The following is a 25992-nucleotide window of genomic DNA, read 5'->3' on the forward strand; positions in this document are numbered from 1 at the left end:
ATGTTTGGAACACAGGACTGTATGTAGTGAGTCATGAACTGTGAGAAAATTGGGAAAGAAGAGGATTGAAGTGTTTGACATATGGTGCTACAGAGGGACATTGAAAATTAGGTGCACCAATAAGATCAAAAATGAGGTGGTTCTCCATCCATGAGTGAGGAGAGGAACATGTGGATAACATTGACAAGAAGAAGGGACAGGTTGATAGGATGTGTGTTAAGACATCAAAGAATAGGTTGGCACAAAAGAGAAACTTGTGGCTGGCTGCATCACAACAGTTAGAAGATTAATGACTCAAGAAAAAGATGGGACTGTATAGGAGGACATCGGTGCATGTATGATCAGTGTCTACCATATTCCATGCAGTTGTGGCATGTAATACAGTGGTCAGACCATCATTATCATGGAGGAATGGTTTATACAGCATAAGCAGCACACATGCTTACAACAGCTGAGCAAATCTGCCACTGCAGAAGTTTGCCCCAGTACTGATCATGCTACGGAGTATAACAAGTCACAGATTCTCACATGAACTTCCAGCTATTGTGACAGTGTTATTAAGGATCAGTTGAGATTAAATTAGCTGATGACCTTATAAAAACGGTGTTATTGCTTAAATTCTGTTTGGAATCATACTCTCTCCCTAGTCAAACAAGAGAGGGAGAGTTAATGCAACGTTCTCTCTTTGGCTCTGTGTGTGTGTGTGTGTTGTCTTTCTACATATGTCTTGTTACAGTTCTTGGTCAATATAGCTCTGCCAATCAAGGTTTTAAGTTTCCTTGCACAATGTCATCTTATTGCACTTATGCCTTGAAAATGATGGGATGGTCACATGTCAGAATACTGGTAGTTGCCAAAGATGTCACCTGGTTGCATTCCCTTACGTTGTTCTGACATTCCTCTTATAGTCTGTACTTGGCACTAAGCAACATTCATCTCCTCCCCAAGATGAAAGACTGGCTGGCTACTCAGCACTTAACAAGAGATAATCAAATTAATGATGCTGTCAACAATTCGCTGAGACACCAGACAACACTGTTCTTTGATGAAGCGATAGAGAAGCTGGTGTTACATTATAAAAAATGTCAGAAAATGGGTGGAGACTATGTGGAGCAGTAATGTCAGCATCCAAGTACAAATTGTATACAAATGAATTATTATCTTTTCTTTTTTAAAACATCAATTGCACTCATTTGTATGAAAAAAAGAAGCACACTGTCACATTCTTCTCATGTAGCTGTGAAAGGTCACACTGTCAATACTGATTTTTGCTGAAGAAAACTTTCTTAATGTTGGTGATGTTCTCATATAATCAGCATACCAAGTTATTAAAACTGTCATTATTTCACAAGCAAATTTTTCTGCTACCGCACTCTAGGCAAACTCACTTATCTTGAAATTAAAAAGCAGCACTCGTTTACATGTTGACTGGTGGCTAAGTGATTATTTGCCAGTGTACAAAACTAAAGGTACAGGGTTTGATTCTCAGACAGTTCTTGGGTTTTTTGAGTCACTAATTTCTTCTCTCACTTCTAACATTGATTTGCATATGTGGAAAATACCAAGTAGCACCATGTTCCAAGAACTCATTATACTGTTAGTACGTTTGCAACTGGTTGGATAAATCAGTTGAAATATTTGAAGAAGACAAGGGTATACCACCCTTAATTGGATTATGCTTTGGAAAGCACTGCCTTGCTCAGACCAGTCTTTGGTTTGGCAATAGCTCTTTTAGTCTTGTCTGTGTAGTTACTCGTAAGGGCACATCACAAAATTTGTTGGATTAGAATGCTAAGTGTAAAATCCAATAATTTCATCCAATTATAGCAGTTTAGCATGAGGTGTCTGGTAATAACACAAAGATGTTCTGGCGAATAGTTGTGTGCATATAACAGTTAAACTGACTAGAAACCTAAGAAAGATAGTAAACATAAAAACCTAAAAGGTCCACAAACATAACATTGCTTTTCAGTGATAAATGATTCCTGGTTCATAATACCCAACTTATGGTGGCATAGCAAAGCACTATACTCACGTGGAAGTTCTGTATTATATGCATTTGCATACACTATTAAGTGCACACATTTATTCAGTTGTTTTATGGATGAATTACACTCCTCTATTAGCCCTATAATTTTTTCCAGTTGACTCACAAGTATACATTCAAATTTAAAGACTACCTGCAGCTGAATGGACCAAAGTATTCCGTCATCATGAAAACATGTAGTATTTTATTTATTTAGTAATATATGTTCTTCTTGAATCTGTTTTCTGAATATAGCATCATCCACACGAACAAAAAAATTCCTAGGAAATTGAAGGTCTACATACACAGAAATAACTTTTTCTGGGTGATAGTTTAGGTCAATCAGTTATGAATGGTTCACACACTTTATTTTAATTTTATTTAATTTACATAGTTTCCACACTGATATCAGCTCCAGGAGCCATATTTCCAATTCTTAGATATGTCATTAAACTGTTGAATTATGTTGTGAATGCTTCAATCAATAAAAAAACAAAATTTGATAGAAGAAAACTAGCTACCTCTTTCGTTTTCATTTTTAGAAATTGTGCATTTCTAATTTCCATTATATCTTACACAACACTGCTAAGACTTTTTTTGTGATATCTAGGTTACAAAGGGGCAGCTTAAGGCAAAATATTTTATTTTGCTGTAGACATTTGCATCCTTAATAACTGTGCATCTTCCTTTTAGCTATCTTCTTCATGATTTAGATACTCAACATGTTTCTATATATGCTATGCCTGTTTTTCAAAACACTATTGATACTCGTAAGATCTTCTAAGATTCAAGCATTACAGTATACTTCCTAACCTGGTGAATATAATGTCTCCATTAATTTATTTTGCTTTATGGCAGATTTGTGTAGCAATAATAGTGGCACTAACACTTTTTCATGATATAGTTCCAGTGTCATTCTTCAAAGATTACAAATCTTGTTTAACTGTTTCTGTTCTCCTTTCTTCTCCCTGCTCATCTGTCTCTACTAACACTTTATGTGCAGGGCCTATTCTCGTGTATTTGAAGTCTTTCATTGTTTTTTTTTTCTGTTGCTTTCCTGGCTCAGAGGAAAACAATATGAGTATAACATCTACAATTTAAATATTTAGTTCCTGCATTAAGTGATTTTTGCTTCTGAATGTCACTGTAATGGAATTTTATTCAGAAGAGTTACTTTGAAAAAAGTTCAAATTATGATTTCAGCTTTTATGCTTCATGTAAAAATATACCTCAATGAATATTGTACATCCTGTATTCCAGTACTTATTACTGAGTAAATCAGTGACACCTTTCTTAATGGATCATGTGCAGGCATCAAATGATACTTGTATGGGCCACTTAATAACACATAAAATGAAAATAGAAAATGAAATATCTTGTAATGAAAAGTGAGAGAAAAGAAACTTCAGATAAATCTTCTGATTTTTTCTGAAGATAATTTTCATCAGTCCATAAATTAAATTATTTCTGCATGCTTGATTTTCATATGTTTTAACAAATTTCCCTTTAATTTTGAACGGTGTGGGCAGTAAGGACAGTGAAAGCTGGGTTCTTTCCCACACTCAAGTTTCACATGGTTGTAAAGTGAGTTTCTCCACTGGTACATCTTTCCACATCCATTACATTTAAATTTTCCATCCACATAATTCCACATTTTTGAATTTAAAGGAACAGATTTTTGTGAAATATGACACAGCTTTAACTGGTTAATATACATTTCACTATTTCTTCTGTACCCTGTGAAAACAAAAAAAAGAAATGGACGGTACATTATCTCAAAGACAGAATGCTGAAAATATGTTATGTAACAAATAGTACATAAATGTAGAACTTTCAAACTAATTAAACTACAAATTAGACAAAACAATGTAAAATGCTGTAATTCAGTAATCATTTCACTTGAGACAAATATGTTTACAATTATACTGAAATAAAGAGTAAAATTTCTTCAAAAGAGAAGTCATTTGAAATGAGTGCCTAATTTCATGCTGTGACTACTGATCCATTCTAAAAACAACTGACATTTCAATAATGATCTAAATAAATTTTTCTAACAAATATTCATGATTCATGACTCAGCTATGAATAACCTGTTGTGGTATTGTAGCTTGATGAAATTCCTGATTATTTCTACACATCCAAAATATATTGCTTAACAATGGATAGTGGAGAGTACTTCATATCAATTTTTCTTACTGCTTTTCCTGTTCCATTCATGAAATGAGCAAACAACATGCAACTCCATATTCACCCTAATTTCTTACACAATGTCTTTATGTAAGATACATCTCAAACATAGATTATTTTAAAATTTACCCTACCACCTTTTGTGATGAACTAATCATCTTTATTCCACCAATATTTATTTATGTTCATTGAGCTTTTCCACATCACCTGTTAGACAAGCTGATTACAATCACAGCAATGTAGCTTTGAATTCTTAGTCTCTTCCTTCAGGGTACCTTTTGAGTAGTATGCAAAAATAACTAACATGAGAGAAGTTTGTATGGAACCCTTGGTGCACGAATCCTATTTGCATTATCCAGATTTTTTATTAATGAGGTGCGACAAGTAATGAGACTGATTTTCTTTGCAAGATGTGGCAAACCCTGCAGGCTTGCTAGGCACATTATCTTTGACCTTGGTCTATAAACTGCTTATAGTCCAAGCAGCACATCAATGCAACTGCTCAGTCGTGAGTTGCGCTGTAATAAGTTAACAAATGTTTGTATCTTTCATCACGGAAATGGAACCACATAATATTGCCAACGGTATGCCGTTTCTTTTTGCATTCAATTGGGTGAAAGCGCAATGACAACTGCTTTAGAAGGCTTTTGGAGAGGAGGTTACGTCAAGAGCTCAAGTTTCTCGTTGGCATAAAATGTTTAGTGAAGGCAGAACAAATGTTGAAGATGAAGATCGAGTGGACAACCATCAACATCATGGTCAGATGTCATCTGGGCCAGGGTGCATGAACTCGTATGATCTGATCGAAGATTGTCCATGAAAATGATTGCAGAAGAACTGAACATCAATCAAGAAATGGTTCATCTAATAATAACTGAAGATCTTGGTATGAGAAAGATTTGTGCAAAAATGGTTCCCAAAAATCTCACACCACAACAGCAAGAAACATGGAAAAATGTGGTTGCCAATCTGTTAGAGCAAATGGAAATCAATCCAGAATTCTTGAGCCATGTTATCGCTGGTGATGAAAGAAGAAAGTTGTTTTTATTTTTTATTTTTTTCCAGTACAATCCAAAGACAAAATGCCAAAGTTCTCAATAGTGTTCTAAGGGATCACCCAGACCAAAAACAAGCTCGAATGTCAAAGTCAAAAGTGAAATGCATGCTTGTGCCCTTCTTTGATTCCAAGGGAATTGTTCATAAAGAGTGGGTGCTCCTGGACAAACAGTTAACCAATATTATTACAAAGAAATTTTAGAAAGACTTCGCAAAATAGTTCTTCGTGTCCGTGCCAACATTGCTGATAACTGGATTCAGCATCACGATAATGAGCCATCCCATACTGCTTTGTTAGTATAGCAATTTTTAACCTCAAAACAAATTTCAGTACTACCACAGCCACCTTATTCACCAGATATCACTCCTTGCGACTTTTTTCTATTTCCAAGAGTCAAAACAGCGGACGAGGGACACCATTTTCAAACAACACAAGATATCCAAAAAGCTATGATGAGGGTCTTGGAAAATATTACAGAAGATGAGTTCCAGAAATGTTACCATCAATGGCAGAAGCACTGGAAAAAGTGTGTGCAATCAGAAGGGAACTACTCTGAAGGAGACAAACTAAACTTGACTAAAATGGTAAGCAACATTTTTTTTTTTTTTTTTTCACATCAGTCTCATTACTTTATTGTTGCACCTTATATTATGACTCATTTAAATAATTTCCTTATTGCTTTTAGTTTCACATCTTCGTTCCCCTTCCTATCCTTTTTCTCATTTTTCCCCCAATGTCTTTTTCTTCCGCTTCTTAACTGAGCTTACTCAGGTAGTACCTGGAAGAACGTAGCTGCTAATTTATCATCACTGAAGTGTATGCCACTGAGAACCAGGAAAATGGAGGAAATGTTTAAAATCATATCTGAGATGAGTGCTATTTTGGGACAATTGGTACAGTATAATGCAAAGTACAAATGAAGTTGTATGCCGAAGGTGTTAAGCTAGATGCAAATAAAGCAGAACTGAATGTGAGTATTGAAACTGAGAGTATTAGAAAAGTAAAGGAAAAGTAAACCTCATAATCATGCCATGAAGACCACTTGATAGTCTACCTACTACCATGTCATCCTCAGTCATTCATCATTAGATGCAGTATGGAGGGTCATGAGATCAGGGTACCACGCTCCAGGCTGTTGTCAACTTTCCAACCTTGGAGTCACTACCTCTCAATCAGGTAGCTCCTCAACTGACATGATGAGGCTAAGGGTACCCCAGTCCAGTCCTCTCACCATGGAAAAATCCTTGGCAGTACTGGGAGTCAAACCCAGGTTCCCTGCATGTGGGCCTGTCATATTGACCACTCTGCTACGGAGGCAGATATTGAAAGTGTTAGGTTTGAGAAAGCTAGGGTGACAGTAGAGAACAAACAATCACTGAACTGATCATCATCATCAGTGTTCTGCCTAAAGGCAGGTTTTCACATGGTAGTTCTCCAGGCTGTCCGGTCTTCTGTCATCCTCTTCAGGTCTGCATAATTTCCTCTTCCCTTTATGTCGTCTATCTGTTAAACAATTAGATACTCTTTTGTTGTACTTAAGTAGAAAAAATAGGGGCATGGTAGTTGTTGGGGATTTTAACATAGATTTCTTGGTTAATTCTCCCTGCAAGGTGGAGTTTGAAAATCTCATGGGCACGTACAACCTTGTTCCCGTGGTTAGCTCGCCCACCAGAACCACAACCTCTTCCAGTACTCTCATTGATAACGTTTTTGTTGATCAGAGTAAAGTCAACCATATTAATATTGAAATGGTTATAAATGGTCTGTCTGACCATGACGGACAACGAGTTACTTTCAACAGCTTGGGAATTCCTCTGAGTGACACCTCACTTAGATGGAAAACAGCAAGGAAAATAAAGTGAGGAAGCTATTCAAACGTTCAGATCATGTCTTCAGCATACTGACTGGACACCTGTTTATCTAGCAGAAACTGCTAATTCAAAATACAATTTATTCACAAATGAGATAGCAGGTACCTTTGAAAGTGTATTTCCAAAAAAGTCATACAGAGTCCAACCTGCTAGGTCTGCAAAAAAAAACCATGGCTCACTAAGGCCATCATAGCTTCCTGTCAGAGAAAAAGACAACTCTACATAGCATCAAAGACTTCTAACAACCCTGCTCAGCTAAAACATTATAAACTCTACTGTAAAATTCTTGCCAAAGTAATTAAAAACTCTAAAAGTATGTTTATAGCATCTGAAATTACTAATTCTGAAAATAAAATTAAAACAATCTGGAATGTGATAAAGAGAGAAACAGGGACTGTAAACTACACCAAAGACAAAAATATTGTTTTAACTGTTGACAACTCAGAGATAACTAATAGTGAGGAAATTGCTGAAATCTTTAACCAACACTTTTTAACTGTCCCAACACAGATAGGTTGCCGTGGTTCTGTAGATAAAGCTGCCTGTATAATGAAAAATAATTTTCCAGAACCTTTCAGTCAAATAAGTGTGCTTCCCATTACTGCCAATGAAATAAAAAAAATCATACAGTCTTTGAAAAATAAACATTCTGCTGGCATCGACGATATTTCAAGCAAGCTGTTGAAGGCTTGCTGTAGTGAAGTGGCTGAAGTTTTGTCTCACATCTGCGACACATCCATGCAACAAGGAGTGTTTCCAGACAGAATGAAATACTCTGTTGTCAGGCCCCTGTACAAAGCAGGGGATGCTACAAATGTGTCAAACTATCGCCCTATCTCTCTATTAACAACATTTTCAAAAGTCCTAGAAAAAGCTCTGTACAACAGGATTGTGGCACACCTTGGTGACCTGAACATCATTAACAGTCAGCAGTTTGGTTTTCAAAAGGGAGTTTCAATAGATAACGCAATTTTCTGATTCACAAATGATGTTCTAGAGTCTATAAACAGCAAGAGGCTGCCAATTGGTGTCTTATGCGACCTATCAAAGGCGTTCGACTGTGCAGATCACCAGATACTCTTCAAGAAGGCCTGTCATTATGGAATTACAGGACCTGTAGGGAACTGGTTAAAATCGTACCTTGAAAATAGGAAGCAGAAGATTATTCTAGATGTTTCAGATAGTGTATCACAATGTATAGTGGACTCTGAGTGGGGAATTGTGCAGCATGGAGTGCCACAGGGATCAGTGCTTGGGCCCTTGCTGTTCCTCATATATGTTAATGACCTGCCTTTATCCATCAATAAGCAGTGTAAATTTACAATGTTCGCTGATTATACGAGCATTGTGGTGGATAATGTGTCAACTACTGACTTAGAATCCGAGGTCAATGATATCCTTAAAGAAGTTCTGGGTTGGTTTAGTATTAACTCCCTTTCAATAAACCTGAAAAAAACCAATTTTATCCAGTTCCAGACAACCCACAAAAACCCAAAAGAAATAGTTATCACACAGAATGATCAGATGATAAAGCAAGTGTACTTATCAAAATTCCTAGGCGTATACGTGGACAGTAGGCTGAACTGGGAACATCACGTTCTACAAACACTAAAACGGCTGACGTCGGCAACATTTGCTTTACGAATTTTGTCACGCTTCAATGACATTACCATCTCAAAGTCAGCTTACTTTGGCTATTTTCATTCAGTCATGCGTTATGGCATCATCTTCTGGGGCAATACACCTGCCGCAAAGAAAATCCTCACAGCACAAAAAAGAGCAATAAGAATCATTTGTGGTGTACCCCCACGAACCTCATGTCGAAATCTTTTTAAACGACTTGAAATACTGACAGCAACATCTCAGTACATATATTCACTGATGTGCTTCATAATAAATAACCCCACTCTGTATGAAACGAATTGCCTACATCATGAACATAACACCAGAAGAAAAGAGGATTTCCACTGTTAGATAAAGAACTTGACACTTATTCAGAAAGGGGTAAAGTACGCTGGAATGAAAATTTTCAATTCCCTACCCAACAGCATCAAAAGTATAAGGAGTAGTACATCAGTATTTAAACGTAGCTTGAAAAATTATTTACTTGAGACCTCACTTTATTCACTAGAGGAATTCTTTCAGAGAAATAAGTAAAACCCAGATTGGAAAGATGTTTTTAAACTTTTTGACACTGTTTACTGTTAAACTAATGTATTAATGCCCTAATGTAAAAATTCCTGTTTTTCTCATTTCCATTTTTGGGTCACTTTTAAACCCAAAGTGGGAAGTTTTGATTACTGTTCAAGGTTAAAATAAATGCAAAATGCCCTGAATATGAAACAGCTATCTTCACATTTATGTTGACTAGTTTTTAAGCTAATAAGTATGACTTTTGTGCACTGTTATTAATACTATAACAATGTCTTTATTCTATGTATTTTATTATGTATATTGATGTATAAATATGTCTGCTTGTGTCTGTATATGTGTGGATGGATATGTGTGTGCGTGCGAGTGTATACACGTCCTTTTTTCCCCCTAAGGTAAGTCTTTCCGCTCCCGGGATTGGAATGACTCCTTACCCTCTCCCTTAAAACCCACATCCTTTCGTCTTTCCCTCTCTTTCCCTCTTTCTTGATGAGGCAACAGTTTGTTGCGAAAGCTTGAATTTTGTGTGTATGTTTGTGTTTGTTTGTGTGTCTATCGACGTGCCAGCGCTTTCGTTTGGTAAGTCACATCATCTTTGATTTTAGATATATTTTTTTTCCCCACGTGGAATGTTTCCTTCTATTATATTCATATCATTATGTATATTGACACGTTCCACATCTGAGTGACTTGCTCACATGTACAGATCTATGGAACAAGTATATAAATAAATAAATAAATAAAAATCACTCATTGACCAGTCTGGTGTGGCAGATGGAGGTACCAAAATGAAAGCCAAAGTTTGAAAGTCTGTGTTTAAGAAATCGTTCACCCAGGAGAATCATACAAACATACCATCATTTGACTATCATGCAGAGTCCCGTATGGACAACACAGTAATAAGCATCCCCGGTGTAGAGAAACAACTGAAAGAACTGGAAACAAATAAGTCACTAGGTCCAGAAGAAATCCCAGTTTGGTTTTACAAAGAGTGCTCTAAGGCATTGCTCCCTTACTTAGCTTGCAATTACCACAAATCTCTCGCACAATGTCCCAAGCGAGTGAAAAAAAAATGCAACTGACTCCTGTAAATAAGAATGGTAAAATGATAGACCTACAAAATTTCAGACCAATAGCCTCAACATTGATTTTCTGTAGGATTCTACAACATGTTCTGAATTTGGATAGAATAAATTTCCCAGAGACTGAAAAGTTTATGTCCATGAACCAGTATGGTTTTAGAAGGCATTACTCGTGTGAAACTCAGTTTGCCCTTTTCTCACATGATATACTGCAAACTATGCATGAGGAGCAATCACTTGACATGGTTACCCCACTGCAGACTGTTAACACAGGTACTAACTAGCATACGGAACAGGTTCTCAGATATGTGAGTGGTTCAAAGACTTATTAAGCAAATGGAACCCAGTATGTAGCCCTTGGCATGGTTGTTCATCAGAGACAAGAGTATCGTCAGCAATGCCTCAGGGAAGTGTGATAGAATTGTTATTATTGTCTATATACATAAATGATCTGGCAGAGAGGGTGGGCAGCAATCTGAGTTTGTTTGCTGATGATGCTGTGAAGTATTGAAAATTGTAAAAGATGAGTGATCACAGGATGATACAAGTTGACTTAGACTAAATTCAAAGTGGTGTGGTGAATGGCAGGTGGCTCTAAATGTAGAGAAACGTAAGTTAATGCAGATGAGTAGGGAAAACAAACCTGTAATATTTGGGTACAGCATTAGTTGTGTCCTGTTTGAAACAGTCTCATCATTTAAATATCTGAGTGTAACACTGAAAAGCGATATGAAATGGTATGAGCATGTTAGGATTGTGGTACAGAAGGCAAATGCTCAACATCATTGTATTGGGAGAATTTTAGGAAAGTGTGGTTCATCTGTAAAAGAGATTGCATATAGGTCGTTAATGCGGCCTGTTCATTAGGTCTGCTTTGTGGGTTTGGGAACCATACTAGGTCATATTAAAGGAAGACATCAAAGAAATTTGGAGGTGGGCTCCTAGATTTGTTACCGGCAGGTTCGAAGACCGTGCAAGTGTTACGGAGATCCTTCAGGAACTCAACTATGAATCCTTGGAGGGCCGTGGGTTTTTTCTGAGGAGCACTAGTGAAAAAATTTAGAGAACTGGCATCTGAAGCTGACTGCAGAACAATTCTACTGCAGCCTGCCAACAAACATTTTGTGTAAAGACCACAAAGAAGAGATACAAGGAATATGGGCTCATATGGAGGCATATGGACAGTTACTTTTCCATCTCTATATCTGTGATTGGAACAGAAAAAAAGATTGCAAATAGTGGTACAGGATAGCTTCCACCACACACAGTATGGTGGCTTGCAGATGTGTCCGACTGCCTTGACCCATGGTTTTCAGGATGTCATGCAAGAAAAGTGCCAGTTGAGCTTCACACAGCCAATGTTTTCAAACTATATGATGGTTGCACCAGAGGAAGTCTTTCTGTAAGATATACCTCATTACATTTGAGGTCATAATATGTTCTAAGTTTCTACGACAAGTGGATGCCAACAATATTGAACATAAGTTCGGTGGAATACTTCTGCTACCCTTATTGTAGATGAGTGTGATCTGTGCTTTCTTACAATTACTGGTTCAATGGAGAGAGGGTATATTATGGTTAAAAGAAGGGCAACCTCAGACACAATTTCTTTATACAATTCAGTAGTGGTTCCTTTGTGGCTAAGAGACTTGTTTATTTTTAGCAGTTTCATATGTTTCTTAACATCACTGATACTACTACCTATATCACTTATCTTTGCAGTAGTGTGAGGCTTAAACAGGGGCAGTGCACCTGGATTGTGCTTTGCAAAAGGAACATATGAAAGGAGATTTCAGTATTTCTGTTTTTGGTTTGATATCCTTGGTTTCAGTTTGTGTGCTTTTCGTGTGTATCTGCACACTAACTTTATACACCAATTGAAATTACTTTGTGATTGATAGATTGTAGTCGCAGGGGAGAGGAGGGGTGGAGGGGTGTGGCAGTGCAGCCAGCCATACTTCATGAGGCGCTGCGTGTATCTACAAAACAGGCAACAGAGGGAGCACATGGCACTCAGGGAAGAACTATGATTGGCTGCTGGCCCCTACCACTCGACACTCTGAAACATCAATCACAAAGTATTTTTAATTTGGGTTTAATGCCACTATCAGCCTTTACTTGTGACCTAATTTTTTTTGAAAGAAATTTCCACTATCTGAATGTTTGTTGTTCATTTATTGTGTACAATAAATGAACAATTATTGTACACATCCATTGTACACAACAAATGAACAATTAACAGTCAAATGGTGGAAATTTTTTTCAAAAAATTCTATATGACTGCTGTCCCCCACAAAGGAAATATAATTTTTTGGGGGTTTGTGAGAGATCTTTGAATAATATTCTATTGCAGCAGACTTTTGAATGTTTCTTACATTGCTCTTTTACAGTCAAAAGTGTTTAACTTAGCATTTTTTATATCTTTAGTCATACACTATTTTTCAACTATTGTGTTTCTTCAGAAATTCCACTGTGAAACTGAATACGATACAAAGCCCCTCTTATCACAGACTGTTGTGCTGGATTACTATGGCAGTACTTGCTCAACTTATTGTTATTATTGTTGTTATCTTTTGTTTGCTTGAGCCAGAGTTTGTTAAGAGAAAACTAAACTTCTTCCATTGCAGATTGGGAAAATGTGCTCTACTTGCTACAGATCTTATGCCAGAACATGTTATAGGTGGGCTCAGTTTCACAGAAAAGAGGGCAATGAAAATGTGCAGCTTTGTAATGAATACCAAAATCTGAAAATATAGTCATTAAGGAAATGAAGTGTCATGTTACAGGTCATTTGTGTCAGGACTAATACACAGTGAATTTCGTAAGCTTTAAGCTGAAAATTTTTTTAAATGATTTAACCAGTGACTTTTTTTCCAGTACATGCAATTTATCCTGTAGCTGTATTTAAATTTCCTGATCGTTATAACATTTATATATTACTTACATTTAGTTGATTACCATACATAATTATATTTATCACTGGGCAATTTTATCACAGTGTTCATAAACTATTATGTTAGCTTACTTTACATGCACTTTTTCACTGATGAAGAAAATTCTCAAGAACATATCATTTGAGTATATTGCCATGTATCATGTTCAGAAAAGGCTATTTACAATCATGTTGTAAATTTAATTGCTACTCACTTATTTCCTGAAAATGCATATAGGGTAAAATCACAAAGCAGAAATAATTCTACGCATTTTTATTTCCTTCTGATTACAGTTCCTACTACACTGACCACTAGAAAACAAATCAAAGTTTCATGATTCTATCTGATATATACATTAACAGTTATGTTGTACAGAATATTGTTTGGTGCACAACCTGCTATAAAATTTTATTACAACTGTTATTCGTATTTGTATTCAAGTATGATTACAGTTCAATGCTCTTTCAAAATTAAATATATAGTGGTGATTCTTTGTACTATTGTCATATCCACAAATAATAAATTGTATTAAACAATTGACTAATGATGAAGTAATACTTAAAATTTCTTTCTGCTACATTGCAGAATCTTGGAACTTATTTTACAATTTTTTCACCCTTTTTTTTTTAAAAAAAAAAAAGGAGAGAAGAAGAAAGCACATGAATTTTTAATAACCAAAAATTAAATACATGGGAAGGGAAAAAAAGCTATCAGTACAGTTAATAGTGAGATTAGATTTATCAGTGATGATGTGGTGAAATAATCAAGCACTTATTATGTAAATGGAGAAATAAAATTGTAAGCAATGACAACAAAAATGCATGTCTGCAAATTTAATGTGGAGTCAAGTGGTATAGATTACTAAACTGTTAATAGTAATGGTGCATAAACATATAATTATACTTTTATATAGTGCTTCACCAGCTGAACTAAATTAGTAAAATGCCAATTTGAGGAAGTCATGCATATTTGTACAGCACACATCACAAAAGCCAATTTTACTTAAATGTACTGGGAGTGGAATATCTAATTACAATTCTATAATTTTTTGTGTTTTTTTCCTTGCTGTGTTGACTGTTTACATGATAATAAGTGTTTCATAAGTTGGTTATTGTTACAGAAATATTGCTGGCATTGTATACAAGGAACTTTAGCATTTAATGAAGTACACGTACTATGCACATAATCAAATTTGTGAAAAACTGTAGCTGATTTCTTTTTATGTTGCGTGTGAGATGTATCATTAGGCTGTGTGTTACATACTCTTTTTTTTTTCTTCTGACAGTGGCTGTTACCTTGTACATTTTGTCTTCCTTGTGAGTGTTGCTTTGAAGATCTTCTAGATGAATTTTTAGAGGTGGTACTTTTTCTTAGAAGTGATACTTTTTTACTAGTAATTTGATCACCACTCTTACAAGCAGTATAATTATACAGTTGTTTGGAGACATTATGAAAGTTGCTATCAGGTTCACTGTGAAGAGAAGTTTCAACTAAATGGAAAGAGTGCACCTGTTGGCTGTCACTCCCAAGATCAGTATTCCAGTCCAAGTACTGAGTGCTGCACACATTTCTTACCAACAATTCACGTTCGTCATGGATAGAGCTGTACATCTTATTTTCACCATTAATGAAATGTTCAGCACTGAAGTATGGTTCTCCTTTGCAAAGTACAAGTACTGGAGATGGAGGTACAGGTGTTTTCCCACTTTCTTCTAAAGTATTTTGAAATATATTGTAACCTGAAAAAAGAAACCATTATAGTAAATAAACATCTCCTGCTGTGATTATGTGTTTGAGTGTATGTGGGTAACATGTAAATACTGAACAAACTTTTACATCAACTTATTTTTTAATACTAGGCTACTAGAAATCTTCAGTAGCCAAGAGAAAATCCTAAAGTTCGAGTTTCAGTTCTCAGTTTGTAATAGGATATTTTTATGTCACTATTATTAATGTGAAAATGCCAAGCTGTACAATGGTTGAGAGACAGCATTAAACAGTAGGTCCTACTGTAATTGGATGGTTAATTATTTTCAAAGGTTGTAATAAGGCAAGTGGGATACCACTTCCAATAGAACCATGCTTAGTAAAACAATGTGGTTTTGAAACCAACCTTAATGTTGGGAAAAGCTGTACCGTATCACATGGAATTTCAATGTCATAATGAAATGACTGTGAAGTTTGTGATTCAGAATATTTAAAGGTTATAATAGAGGGAAACATTCCACGTAGGAAATATATATCTAAAAACAAAGATGATGTGACTTACCAAATGAAAGTGCTGGCAGGTCGACAGACACACAAACAAACACAAACATACACACAAAATTCAAGCTTTCGCAACAAACTGTTGCCTCATCAGGAAAGAGGGAAGGAGAGGGGAAGACGAAAGGAAGTGGTTTTAAAGGAGAGGGTAAGGAGTCATTCCAATCCCGGGAGCGGAAAGACTTACCTTAGGGGGAAAAAAGGACAGGTATACACTCGCACACACGCACATATCCATCCACACATACAGACACAAGTCTGCTTGTGTCTGTATGTGTGGATGGATATGTGCGTGTGTGCGAGTGTATACCTGTCCTTTTTTCCCCCTAAGGTAAGTCTTTCCGCTCCCGGGATTGGAATGACTCCTTACCCTCTCCTTTAAAACCACTTCCTTTCGTCTTCCCCTCTCCTTCCCTCTTTCCTGATGAGGCAACAGTTTGTTGCGAAAGCTTGAATTTTGTGTGTATGTTTGTGTTTGTTTGTGTGTCTGTCGACCTGCCAGCACTTTCATTTGGTAAGTCACATCATCTTTGTTTTTAGAATATTTAAAGGGATACACATATCCAGTAACAATAATGGTTATTACTTCTGTATGCACACAGAGTTCACTTTCATGTTCTTCACCTTTAAAATCCAATCACTGCTTTGTCATACCATTATTCCACTTGTAAGACTATGTTTACAGAACACTGAAAATGGTGAAAAGATATCCAAATACCAAAAGAAACTGATTCATATGTTGCTGCTTACTCTCAGCACAATGATATTTTAATCTACATGTTAGTTTCCTGCTGTACTTTATTCCAAGGCACTAAAATACTATGATCTCATTATAGACAAGACTTATAAAGATTTCCAGACCAAGAAGTAGGTCAGCTGAATTGGGTCATTAAACTTCATCTGATAATACCTTCAGAAAAAGTAACAGAGAAGATGTAGACAGGTATCATGACAAAGAGCACTTAGCAACTTGCAAGAGAATAATAAGCTTTCATGTACTCATGACAACATAGCCCAAAAGCATCTCTAAAATTGTTTCTATATTTCAAACAATTTGTGTGTCAGTAATCATCTGGCATTTAGCAAGATCAGAATAACACATTTAATCTGTTACTAAGCACGCTGCTAATCTTCCAAAACGTACATGTTTAGTTTATTTGATGGTATTGTGCAGCATTCAACTTTAAAATCATACATGAGTGTGCTAATCACATACCTGGCAGGCTTGACACAGGTATTTGATTAACTCAGATGAAACATTAGCTCACCTCAAACGTGTAATACGAGGTCTGTTCAAAAAATTACAGAACTTTGTCCACAAAATTTATCTGTGCTTACCTTTTACTTATAGTCTCCTTCAAAATACTCTCCTCCACAAGTGATACACCACTCCCAATGCTGTTTTCACTTCCAGAAGCAGTCTTGGTATGGCTCTTGCTGGATCACATGAAGCACCATTCAAGAATTTTCTTTTATCTCGTCTATCATTGCAGATCTTCACCCTTTCAATGGAGTTTTCAACTTTGGGGGAAAAAAAAAAGAAAACAATTGCAAGGGACAGGAGAGTATAGAGGATGAGGTAACATAGTGATTTTGTTTTTTGTGCAATAGTCGCACACCAACAGGGATGAATGTACAAATGTGTTATCGTGATGCGAGAGACATGAACTGTCTTGCCACATTTCAGGCCATTTCCTTCTCAGATTTTCTTGCAGGCATTGCAACACATCCCGATAGTACCATCGATTAGCAGTTTGTCCCTGTGGCATGAATTCATGAGGCACTAATCCTTCAAAGTCAAAGAAAACTATCAGCATGGTATTTGACCTGACATGATCCATTATGAAGATTCAACCTTGGTCTTAACGTCATAACATAGACCCACATCTCATCACCAGTTATGATTCTCTTCAGGGACATCTTGTTCTCATTTGCGCGATCCAAGAGCTTTTCACAGAATGCGGGATGAAGGTCTTTCTGGCCTTGGCTCAGAAGCCGTGGAATGAACTTGGCAGTGACATAATGCATTCCAAGATGCAGTGTCAGGATGTCTTAACATGACCCAACTGAAATGTTACATTCTTTTGAAATCTCTCAGTCAGTCAGTCTTCGATTGGCATGCATAATTTCATTGACATTCCTGACAAGAGCATCATTGGCAGACGTTGAAGGGCATCCTGGACGAGGGTAATCTTTAACTTCTGCCTGGCCATTTTTAAACTGTGTGAACCATTTGTAACATCAAGTATGGTTTAAGAACTCATCGCTATAGGCTTCCTGTATCATTTGCTGTGTCTCTGTAAAGGTTGTCTTGAGTTTCATGCAAAATTTAATGCAGACACTTTGCTCCTATAACACTGACACCTCAATACAGCACTGAACAATAACTAACAGACATACAACAATGAAACTTCAGGCAGTTACACCTTAAACACAGGCATGTGCAGGGGTGCCAAATTCATTTTGCTCTAATGCATCATTGGCCCAAAATTACAAATTTTCCAGAAGTTTTTGAATAGACCTCGTATGTTATGGTTTTGTGTGTGCGCGTGGGTGTGTTTCTGTGTGTAACAGTGCAGTGTTCATGAAAATATGTAATGGAATGGTTCAAATGGCTCTGAGCACTATGGGACTTAACGTCTTTGGTCATCAGTCCCCTAGAACTTAGAACTACTTAAACCTAACTAACCTAAGGACATCACACACATCCATGCCTGAGGCAGGATTCAAATCTGTGACTGTAGCAGTCGTGCGGTTCCAAACTGTAGCGCCTAGAACCGCTTGGCCACTCTGGCCGGCTATGTAATGGAATCTAGCAAATAACAACACTGCAGCACGAATGTTATCACAACCAGGAAAAAAACTGACGAGATGGAAGAGAATTCTACTGTTGTTTGAGCAGTTTCAAGACTAATGCAAGACAACCTTTCGGGGAATCATGCATGGCAGTTTTCTATTTGTAGGTGTTGATTGTAATGTACACTGCAGGCCATTAAAATGGCATCTCTCTGAAGGAGGCATGCAATGGATTGATATACTTGGTTATGCAAAAGTAGAAGTAATGGCATCTACATTCTGTAAGCAAGTTCAAATTATGCACCAGGTTTCTCATTCAGCATTCAAACTTAAAATTTGTTTGTTGTTGAGGAGATTGTGTTATGCTCTACATAAGGAGGAGAAATGTCTGCCGGCACCTGTCAGAATTTTACAGCAGCAGCTTGTAGTCCATTGAGGTGGCAATTTAATGTTCCACAGAGCAAGACAAATACCCGCACAGACAGGGCAGCAATGTGTGGAGCACTTTGGACTGACAGCAAGATGATCACAGTTGCAGCTTGCCTCAGTGTGGCAGTACAGAGTTGATGAAGAACTTAGTTTGATAACTAATAGTATTTAACAGCATTTTTTTCAATATGCCTGTCTGTCACTCAGTGCCTCCTCTATGTGTCGAGCAGCCATCCATTCTTCTCATATTGTCATCAGTGTTCTGTGTAAGTTATACACATGCTCTGTAATGTCAGGTGAAACCAACAGCTGAATAACCTAAGTGTAGTTGTACTCTTACTTCAAAGTAGCTTTTTTATGATAATGTAATCCAGAAGTAGTTTCTGTACTTAACAGTGTGAGCAGATCAGCACTATTTTCGTTTGAGGGTATAAATTCCATGTGGTGTGCTGAACAGTAACAAATGTGAACTTTCAGAATCCAAAAGTGATAATTTGCATAATATTTGAATGAGTATTCAGAACTATTAAACATATTTTCTTGTGGTTCTTTCAGTGTCAGGTCTGAGCTAAAACCTTAAACAAGCTACTAGAGAGAGATAGAGTGATATAAATCTGTAAATGTGAAAAGTTGAACTGTGCTTAATTTCGTTCTTTCCTTTCTGAAATTGTATACTAAGATGGACTTGGTTTAATGTGTGTGAAGAAAGTGACAATATGGAACACGTGTTTTCTGCAAAGACTTTTCTTCATTCATTAGTTCCAGCCAGACATGATAAAATTAACTCACTTCAACAGTATAATAAACCTAAATATATGCGTGCACCCTGTTGACACACGTAGTGCAGCTAATTTTTTACAGCTTTTCTTAGCTGAGGGACGTTGCACGTTGCTCTAAGACAGGCCATCTTCTGCAGAACTCACTAAGGAAAGTACTTTCTATGTTAGTAGCAAAGCAGAATTAAAGTCATGCTGCTACAGCTGACTGTGAGACATGGACTTTCAGTGTGAAACCCCTACACAAATTGCAAGTTGCTCAGTGAGCAATAGACAGGTGCACAATGGGAATTATTAAAAGAGGAAGGAAAACAGACAGATGGTTAAGTATAAAGATTTGAATGGAACATGTGTAATTATGACTGCAATGAAAGTGGGCAGGGCCTGTGGCCACCAAGGATGTCCTATTCTGGGTTCCAAGGGCTGAGAACAAATCAAAGTGACAGCCTAACAGGAGGTGAGTCGGCAGTAGAAAAAATAAAGGTGCATATAACTGAAGAGGGTACTGTATTGAAAAGTCTGAAGGAGGCCTTTATCTAGCAGTAGATGTCAAATATTATTGATTATTATACAATAATGTTCAGAACAACAGAAAAGGACACAGCACAACAGTGACTGGTAACTTATTTCTAAATACAACAATCTTTTCTGAAACAGATTTAAGTCCCTTAATAAATTATTTATCCAATTACGATGGTCAATTGGTAACAATAATCATAGTCATCAATCATGTTTAGCTAAGAAAGGAAATTACAGTTTCAGCAAATCATATATGCTAAATCAGTTACACTTCTCAGAGAGAATTTACAGGATGAATAATAGGAAGAAATTTACAAAAGATCCACACTAATTAAGAAATTTATCTTTCCTAAAAATATTCTTATGACACTATGAATCCAGTTTTCTGTTACAACAGATTTGTGATGTTTCCAATGGAAACCCAGAAAATGCTCCATGAAGACAGATTTACTGAATGCAGAGGACTAGCTCTAAGTACAACTTAATGTTGTGATACAAGCAGTATTGCCAAATTCAGAATTGCATCATAAAAATGCAGTACGCATAAAAAAATTCAAAATTGCAAGATCACAAGCAAAGCAAAGAGAATTTGTGACATCATTAGGTATAAAACAAATAAAGTCAGTAAGGCAAATGGTATTCAACACCCTGACAATAGCAGCAATGAGACATATGACTTTAAATCCAAATCATTAATGGCAGAGAGACCACTGTTAAATATCATTAGCTATCAGACTAAGTCTTCATCGGACACAGACAAAACAAAACACACACATATTCAATCATGAATAGCTCAGACACCTATAGCCATTGTTGTCTCCGGGTGCTAGGCCCAACCAAGACTACATCTGAGGTAAGCAGTGATCTTTGATGGGGTGGGCAGTGGGGGAACAGAAAAGGTTTAGGGCAGGAAGGGGTAGCAGGGGTGGGAGAAGATGCTAGTGCTGCTGGAAGAAGCATGCAGTGATCTGGCGGGGACAAGATAGTGGGCTGACAGCTGCAGTGTCAGGACGTTGTTCTTAAGAAGAGGGTGGGGGGAGGGGGGCGAAGGGGAAGAGAGAGAAATAGAGAAGGGGAAAGTACTATGCAGCTGCAATGGCAGGATAGAAGGGACTTTGTACGAGGGTAATCCCAAAAGTGAGGTCTCCTATTTTTTTAAACTACAGAACTCTGTTTGTGTGGCAGTTGGTCACACTGTTATTAAGAGGGCTTCATGCGCTGTGTGTAAACATGTGCATGCTGTGCTGGGGCACTCAGTCTTGACTTGGCAGCCGTTGAGAATGGAGCTCCTGTTGGATGTTACCGCCAAGTGCAAATTGCGCGCAGTTATTCGGTTTTTGAATGCAAAGGGCACTGCGCCAATTGAAAACCACCCCCAATTGACAGAAGTGTATGGTGAGTTGTGCATGGACGTCAAAAATGTTTGTAAGTGGTGTAGAGAGTTTGCATCTGGTCGGACTGAAATTCATGACGAACAAAGGAGCGGGAGACCATCAATTTCTGAGGAGACAGTGTTGAAGGTTGAGCAAAGCATGCGTGAAGATCGGCAGATTACCCTGGATGGTTTCTGGATGTTGGTTCCTGGGCTTTCCTGAACCACCACTCACAGAATTTTAACAGAAACATTGAACTACCGAAAGGTGTGTGCAAGATGGGTGCCACGCATGCTGACTGAGGACCACGCGCGGCAACGAGTTGATGCTTCCAGTGCATTTCTTCACCGCCTTGCAGCCAAACAGGACAACTTTCTGGACTCAATTGTCACAGGTGACATAACCTGGGTATACCACTTTACACCTGAGACCAAGCAACAATCACACCATTAGCGGCACCCTTCGTCACCAAAGCCATGGAAATTCAAACAAACACAGTCTGCCAATAAAGTCATGACAACCGTTTTTTGGGATCAGAAAGGGGTATTGTTGGTTGACTTTATGCCCACTGGGACCACAATTAATACTGACAGGTACTGTGAAAATCTGAAAAAACTCAGGCGGGCAATTCAGAACCAGTGAAGTTGAGCAAGGGTGTACACATTCTCCATGACAACGCTCACCCACACATCACTCAGCAAACCGCTGCTCTCCTGCAATGTTTCAGTGGAACATAATCACCCACCCACCCTACGGTCCTGACTTGGTGCCCAGTGACTATCACCTGTTCCCTAGGTTAAAGGAACATTTGGCCGGAAAGTGATTCAGCTCTGACAACGAGGTGAAAGAAGAGGTTTGTAACCTTCTAAACAGCTTGGCGGTGAGCTGGTATGACATGGGCATACAAAAACTGCAGCAACGTCTACAAAAATGCATCGACAGAAATGTTGATTATATCAAAAAATAGCTAAATGTTCAAGCTGTAAATTGTAGTAAACCATTGTAGAACTAAACAGGTCTATGTACTTATAAAAAAATAGGAGACCTTACTTTAGGGATTACCCTTGTAGAGATTGAGTGGTAGCATGGAAGAGAATAGACAGGCGGAGGACAGAGATTGATGAAGTTTGATGCCAGGGGGGTTATGGGAACAAAGGGTATGCCACAGGGAGAATACCCACCTGCGCAGTTCCGAAAAGCTAGTGTTTGCAGGAAGACTCCAGATGGTACAAGCTGTGAGGAAGTCCTCAAAGTCAAGCACATTGTGTTAGGCAGCATGCTTATTAGCAACTGGTTGGTCCAGCTGTCTCCTGGCCACAGTTTGGCAGTGGCCATTCATATGGACCGACAGTTTGTTAGTGGTCATGCCCACACAGAATGCAGCACAGTGGTTGTTGCTAAGTTGGTAGATTACATGGTTTGATGGGCTGGGCACAGCCATCTCCTATCCTCCCCGCTCCCACTCCAGCTCCGCACATGCCTTCTTCACACCAGTGCATCAGCATACCTGTAGTCATTTCCTTTCCTCTTCTTCCCTCTCTCCTCTTTACCCTTCCCCTACCCAACCATGACCTGCTGCTGCACCTACTAGTTCACTATACTGTCCCAGTCATGTCCCTGCATGCCTCTACAGGCAGTACTAGTATTTTGCCACTCTCCCCCTCCTCACACCATAACTCTCTTGTACCTTCACGTTCTACACGAGCAAAGATTGCTGCTTACCTCAGTCCCTAGGGATGGCACTAGCAAGTGTGTGAGTGATGTAAGTGTGAACGTTTGTGTATTTTGTTTTGTCTATATTTGATGAAGAACCCAATTTGGTGGCTAATAATATTTAACAGCATTTTTTCAATATGCCTGTCTGTCACTCAGTGTTGAGCAGCCATCCATTCTTCTCATATTGTCATCGCTGTTCTGTGTAAGTTATACACATGCTCTGTAATACTGTCACGTAGAAGAAAGTGTAATTAGATGAATGACGAACACTAACTTCACTTAACAAAGGTTTACTCAGCACTTGCACATACAAGAGAGAGGAGTGAACTGCCTCTGTCCAGAACACATATGGTATATATACAGTTACAGAACATTCCACTACAATGATTCTTGACGTTTGTGGATACTTCTAGAGTGTACTTGAACTGAATATAGAAATTTCTGTTGATGCATTTTTGTAGACGTTGTTGCAGTTTTTGTATGCCCATGTCATACCAGCTCACCGCCAAGCTGTTTAGAAGGTAAGTTTTGAACTCACGATCCTCCATGCAACAGTCTAGTATCATAACCACTACACCACGGTGACTGTGCTACTCAGCTTCTTCTGCAACACTGCTCCCTCTTTAAGAGAACAGCATCTCGGTGTAATGTCCTCCTAGTCCGGGAACGAGTCATCGGGCCTGCATACTCTGACTCCCGATGACTGATGTTCGCCCTGGCGGTGATCTTCTTAGAACTTCCTTTGCTGCTATGCTCTTCATCACCTTTCCACTTGTTGCCTGTCACTGGAGCTTCAAATTTACCCTGGGTTGCAGGATCCTTATAAGGCTTCATTCAAAGGACGTCGACTGTATCTCTGATCTTTCGTTGTCTTGTGTCGGGGTCAAAATCTTGAACTTCATAAGTAACATCAGACAATTGCTTTACAACTTTATAAGGTTCAAAGTAGTGCCTGAGGAGGAAGATCCAGACAAGGTTCCCAGGATGGTAGACAACAGAGCGGTGCCTCGCGTCATACCTTCGGTGATCATTTTCTCGAGCCTGCAGCGTGCAGAGTCAAGCTAACTGCCAAGCTTCCTCAGCTCTGGTTAACACCTGGCTGATGTAGTCATTGTCCACATCATCAGGACGTAACGGAAACACGGTGTCTATCGTCGTAGTTGCCTCACACCCATGCACCAGGAAAAATGGCATAAATCCTGTTGTGTCTTGTTTTGCGGTGTTGTAGGCAAATGTCACTAATGGTAGCACCTCATCCCAGTTGCTCTGCTCAACACTGACGAACATTGATAGCATGTTGGCCAAGGTCTTATTAAGGCGTTCAGTAAGCCCGTTAGTTTGCAGATGGTAGGCAGTCATCATGTGATCAGTAATATTGCACCGACGGTTTATCTCTGTCACAAGATTTGATTGAAAAACTTTCCCTTGATCTGTAATTAACCACCTTGGGGCATGGTGTTTTAATACAATGTCTTCCATGATGAATTTGGCTACCTCGAGTACTTGCGCTGTTTTCACAGCTTTTGTAATGGCATAGTGAGTCAGATAATAAATGCAAACAATAATCCATCTATTTCCACTAGCAGACTTTGGAAATCATCCTAGGAGGTCAATCCCAACACAATGGAAAGGCATTTATACTGGTGTTATTGATATGAGTCGGCCAGGTGGTTTCTGATGAACTGCCTTTCTCCTCTGGCACTCTCGACAGTGCGACACATAGTGACGGACACTTCTAAATAAAACTGGCCATAAAAATCTCTTGCGGAGCCTATCATATGTCTTAATAAATCCTAAATGTCTGACCTCAGGTGTGTCATGGAATTTCTACAAAACATCTAAGCGCATGTGTTTAGGAATCACTGGTAGCCACCTCTTTCCAAACAGATCAAAGTTTTTCTTGCAAAGTAATCCATTAACTACCTTAAATTGTCAATTCACAACCTCTGACCAATTTAAGGCAAGCGTAATTTGAGATATCTTGGCGTCCTCCTTCTGCTCAGCAGAGAGATCCTGGAGTGCAGCGAGGCAGTCACTATCTTCTTCAAAGTCTTGATGGTCTTGCACAGGTTTTCTTGACAGGAAGTCGGTATCTTGCTGTTTTCTTCGTCTTTTGTACACTATGGTAGTGTTATACTCTTGAAGACGTAGTGCCCACCTGGCGAATCATCCTGTTGGATCCTTAAGACCTGTCAAGCAACAAAGTGAATGATGGTCTGTAACAACTGTGTATGGCCTTCCATAGAGATACTGTCGAAATTTGCACACGGCCCAGATCACAGCAAGACTTTCTCTGTCTGTAGTTGAGTAGTTTCTCTTGGCTTTTGTAAGTGTCCTAGAAGAATAGGCTATAACCTTCTCTTTCCCATCGGAAATTTGCACTACAACAGCACCGATCCCATACCCACTGGCATCTGTGTGTAGTTTGGTAGGTGCTCTCTCATCATACAGACCAAGTACAGGGTCACTCGTCAGAGCTTTTCTCAGCACATTGAAAGAATCTTGTTGAGCACCACACCAGATAATTTTAGATCAGTTTTTAACAACTCTTAGAGTGGCCTGGCTTTGATACAAAAGTCTTTGACAAAACAACGGTAATAAAAACATAATCCGAGGAAGCTTTTCATATCTCTAATACTTTTAGGAATAGGAAATTCCGTTATAGATCTCAATTTTTCTGGGTCTGGCCGCACACCTTCATTTGACACAAGGCGTCAAAGTATTTTAATTTCTTTTGCTCCAAGGAGACACTTTCTTGAATTAAGTTTCAGTCCGCCTTGTTGGAGACACTTAAGAATGGCCCTCAGTCTT

General features: G+C 38.2%; 1 protein-coding gene across 7 annotated transcripts in view; it reads right to left on the minus strand.

The window, feature by feature from the left end:
- The window catches only part of LOC126475335 (longitudinals lacking protein-like), a 439557-nt gene that overhangs the window by 240900 nt on the left and 172665 nt on the right, over positions 1 to 25992 (minus strand). Inside the window, exons 6-7 of one of the 7 annotated variants that reach the window (XM_050103132.1) lie at positions 14883 to 15046; positions 3710 to 3763 (exon numbers count right to left, since the gene is read on the minus strand). The exons of 3 other annotated variants lie outside the window; for them this stretch is intronic. In XM_050103132.1, the coding sequence (XP_049959089.1) occupies positions 3725 to 3763; positions 14883 to 15046 (203 nt within the window). In that variant the 3' untranslated portion in view covers positions 3710 to 3724. Of the gene's footprint in view, positions 1 to 3709; positions 3764 to 14321; positions 15047 to 25992 lie in introns of those variants that run through there. 3 more of the 7 variants (XM_050103133.1, XM_050103125.1, XM_050103128.1) reach the window with 3 other exon arrangements.

The sequence above is a fragment of the Schistocerca serialis genome, chromosome 4 (assembly GCF_023864345.2).
Source record: "Schistocerca serialis cubense isolate TAMUIC-IGC-003099 chromosome 4, iqSchSeri2.2, whole genome shotgun sequence".
Lineage (NCBI taxonomy): Eukaryota > Metazoa > Arthropoda > Insecta > Orthoptera > Acrididae > Schistocerca > Schistocerca serialis.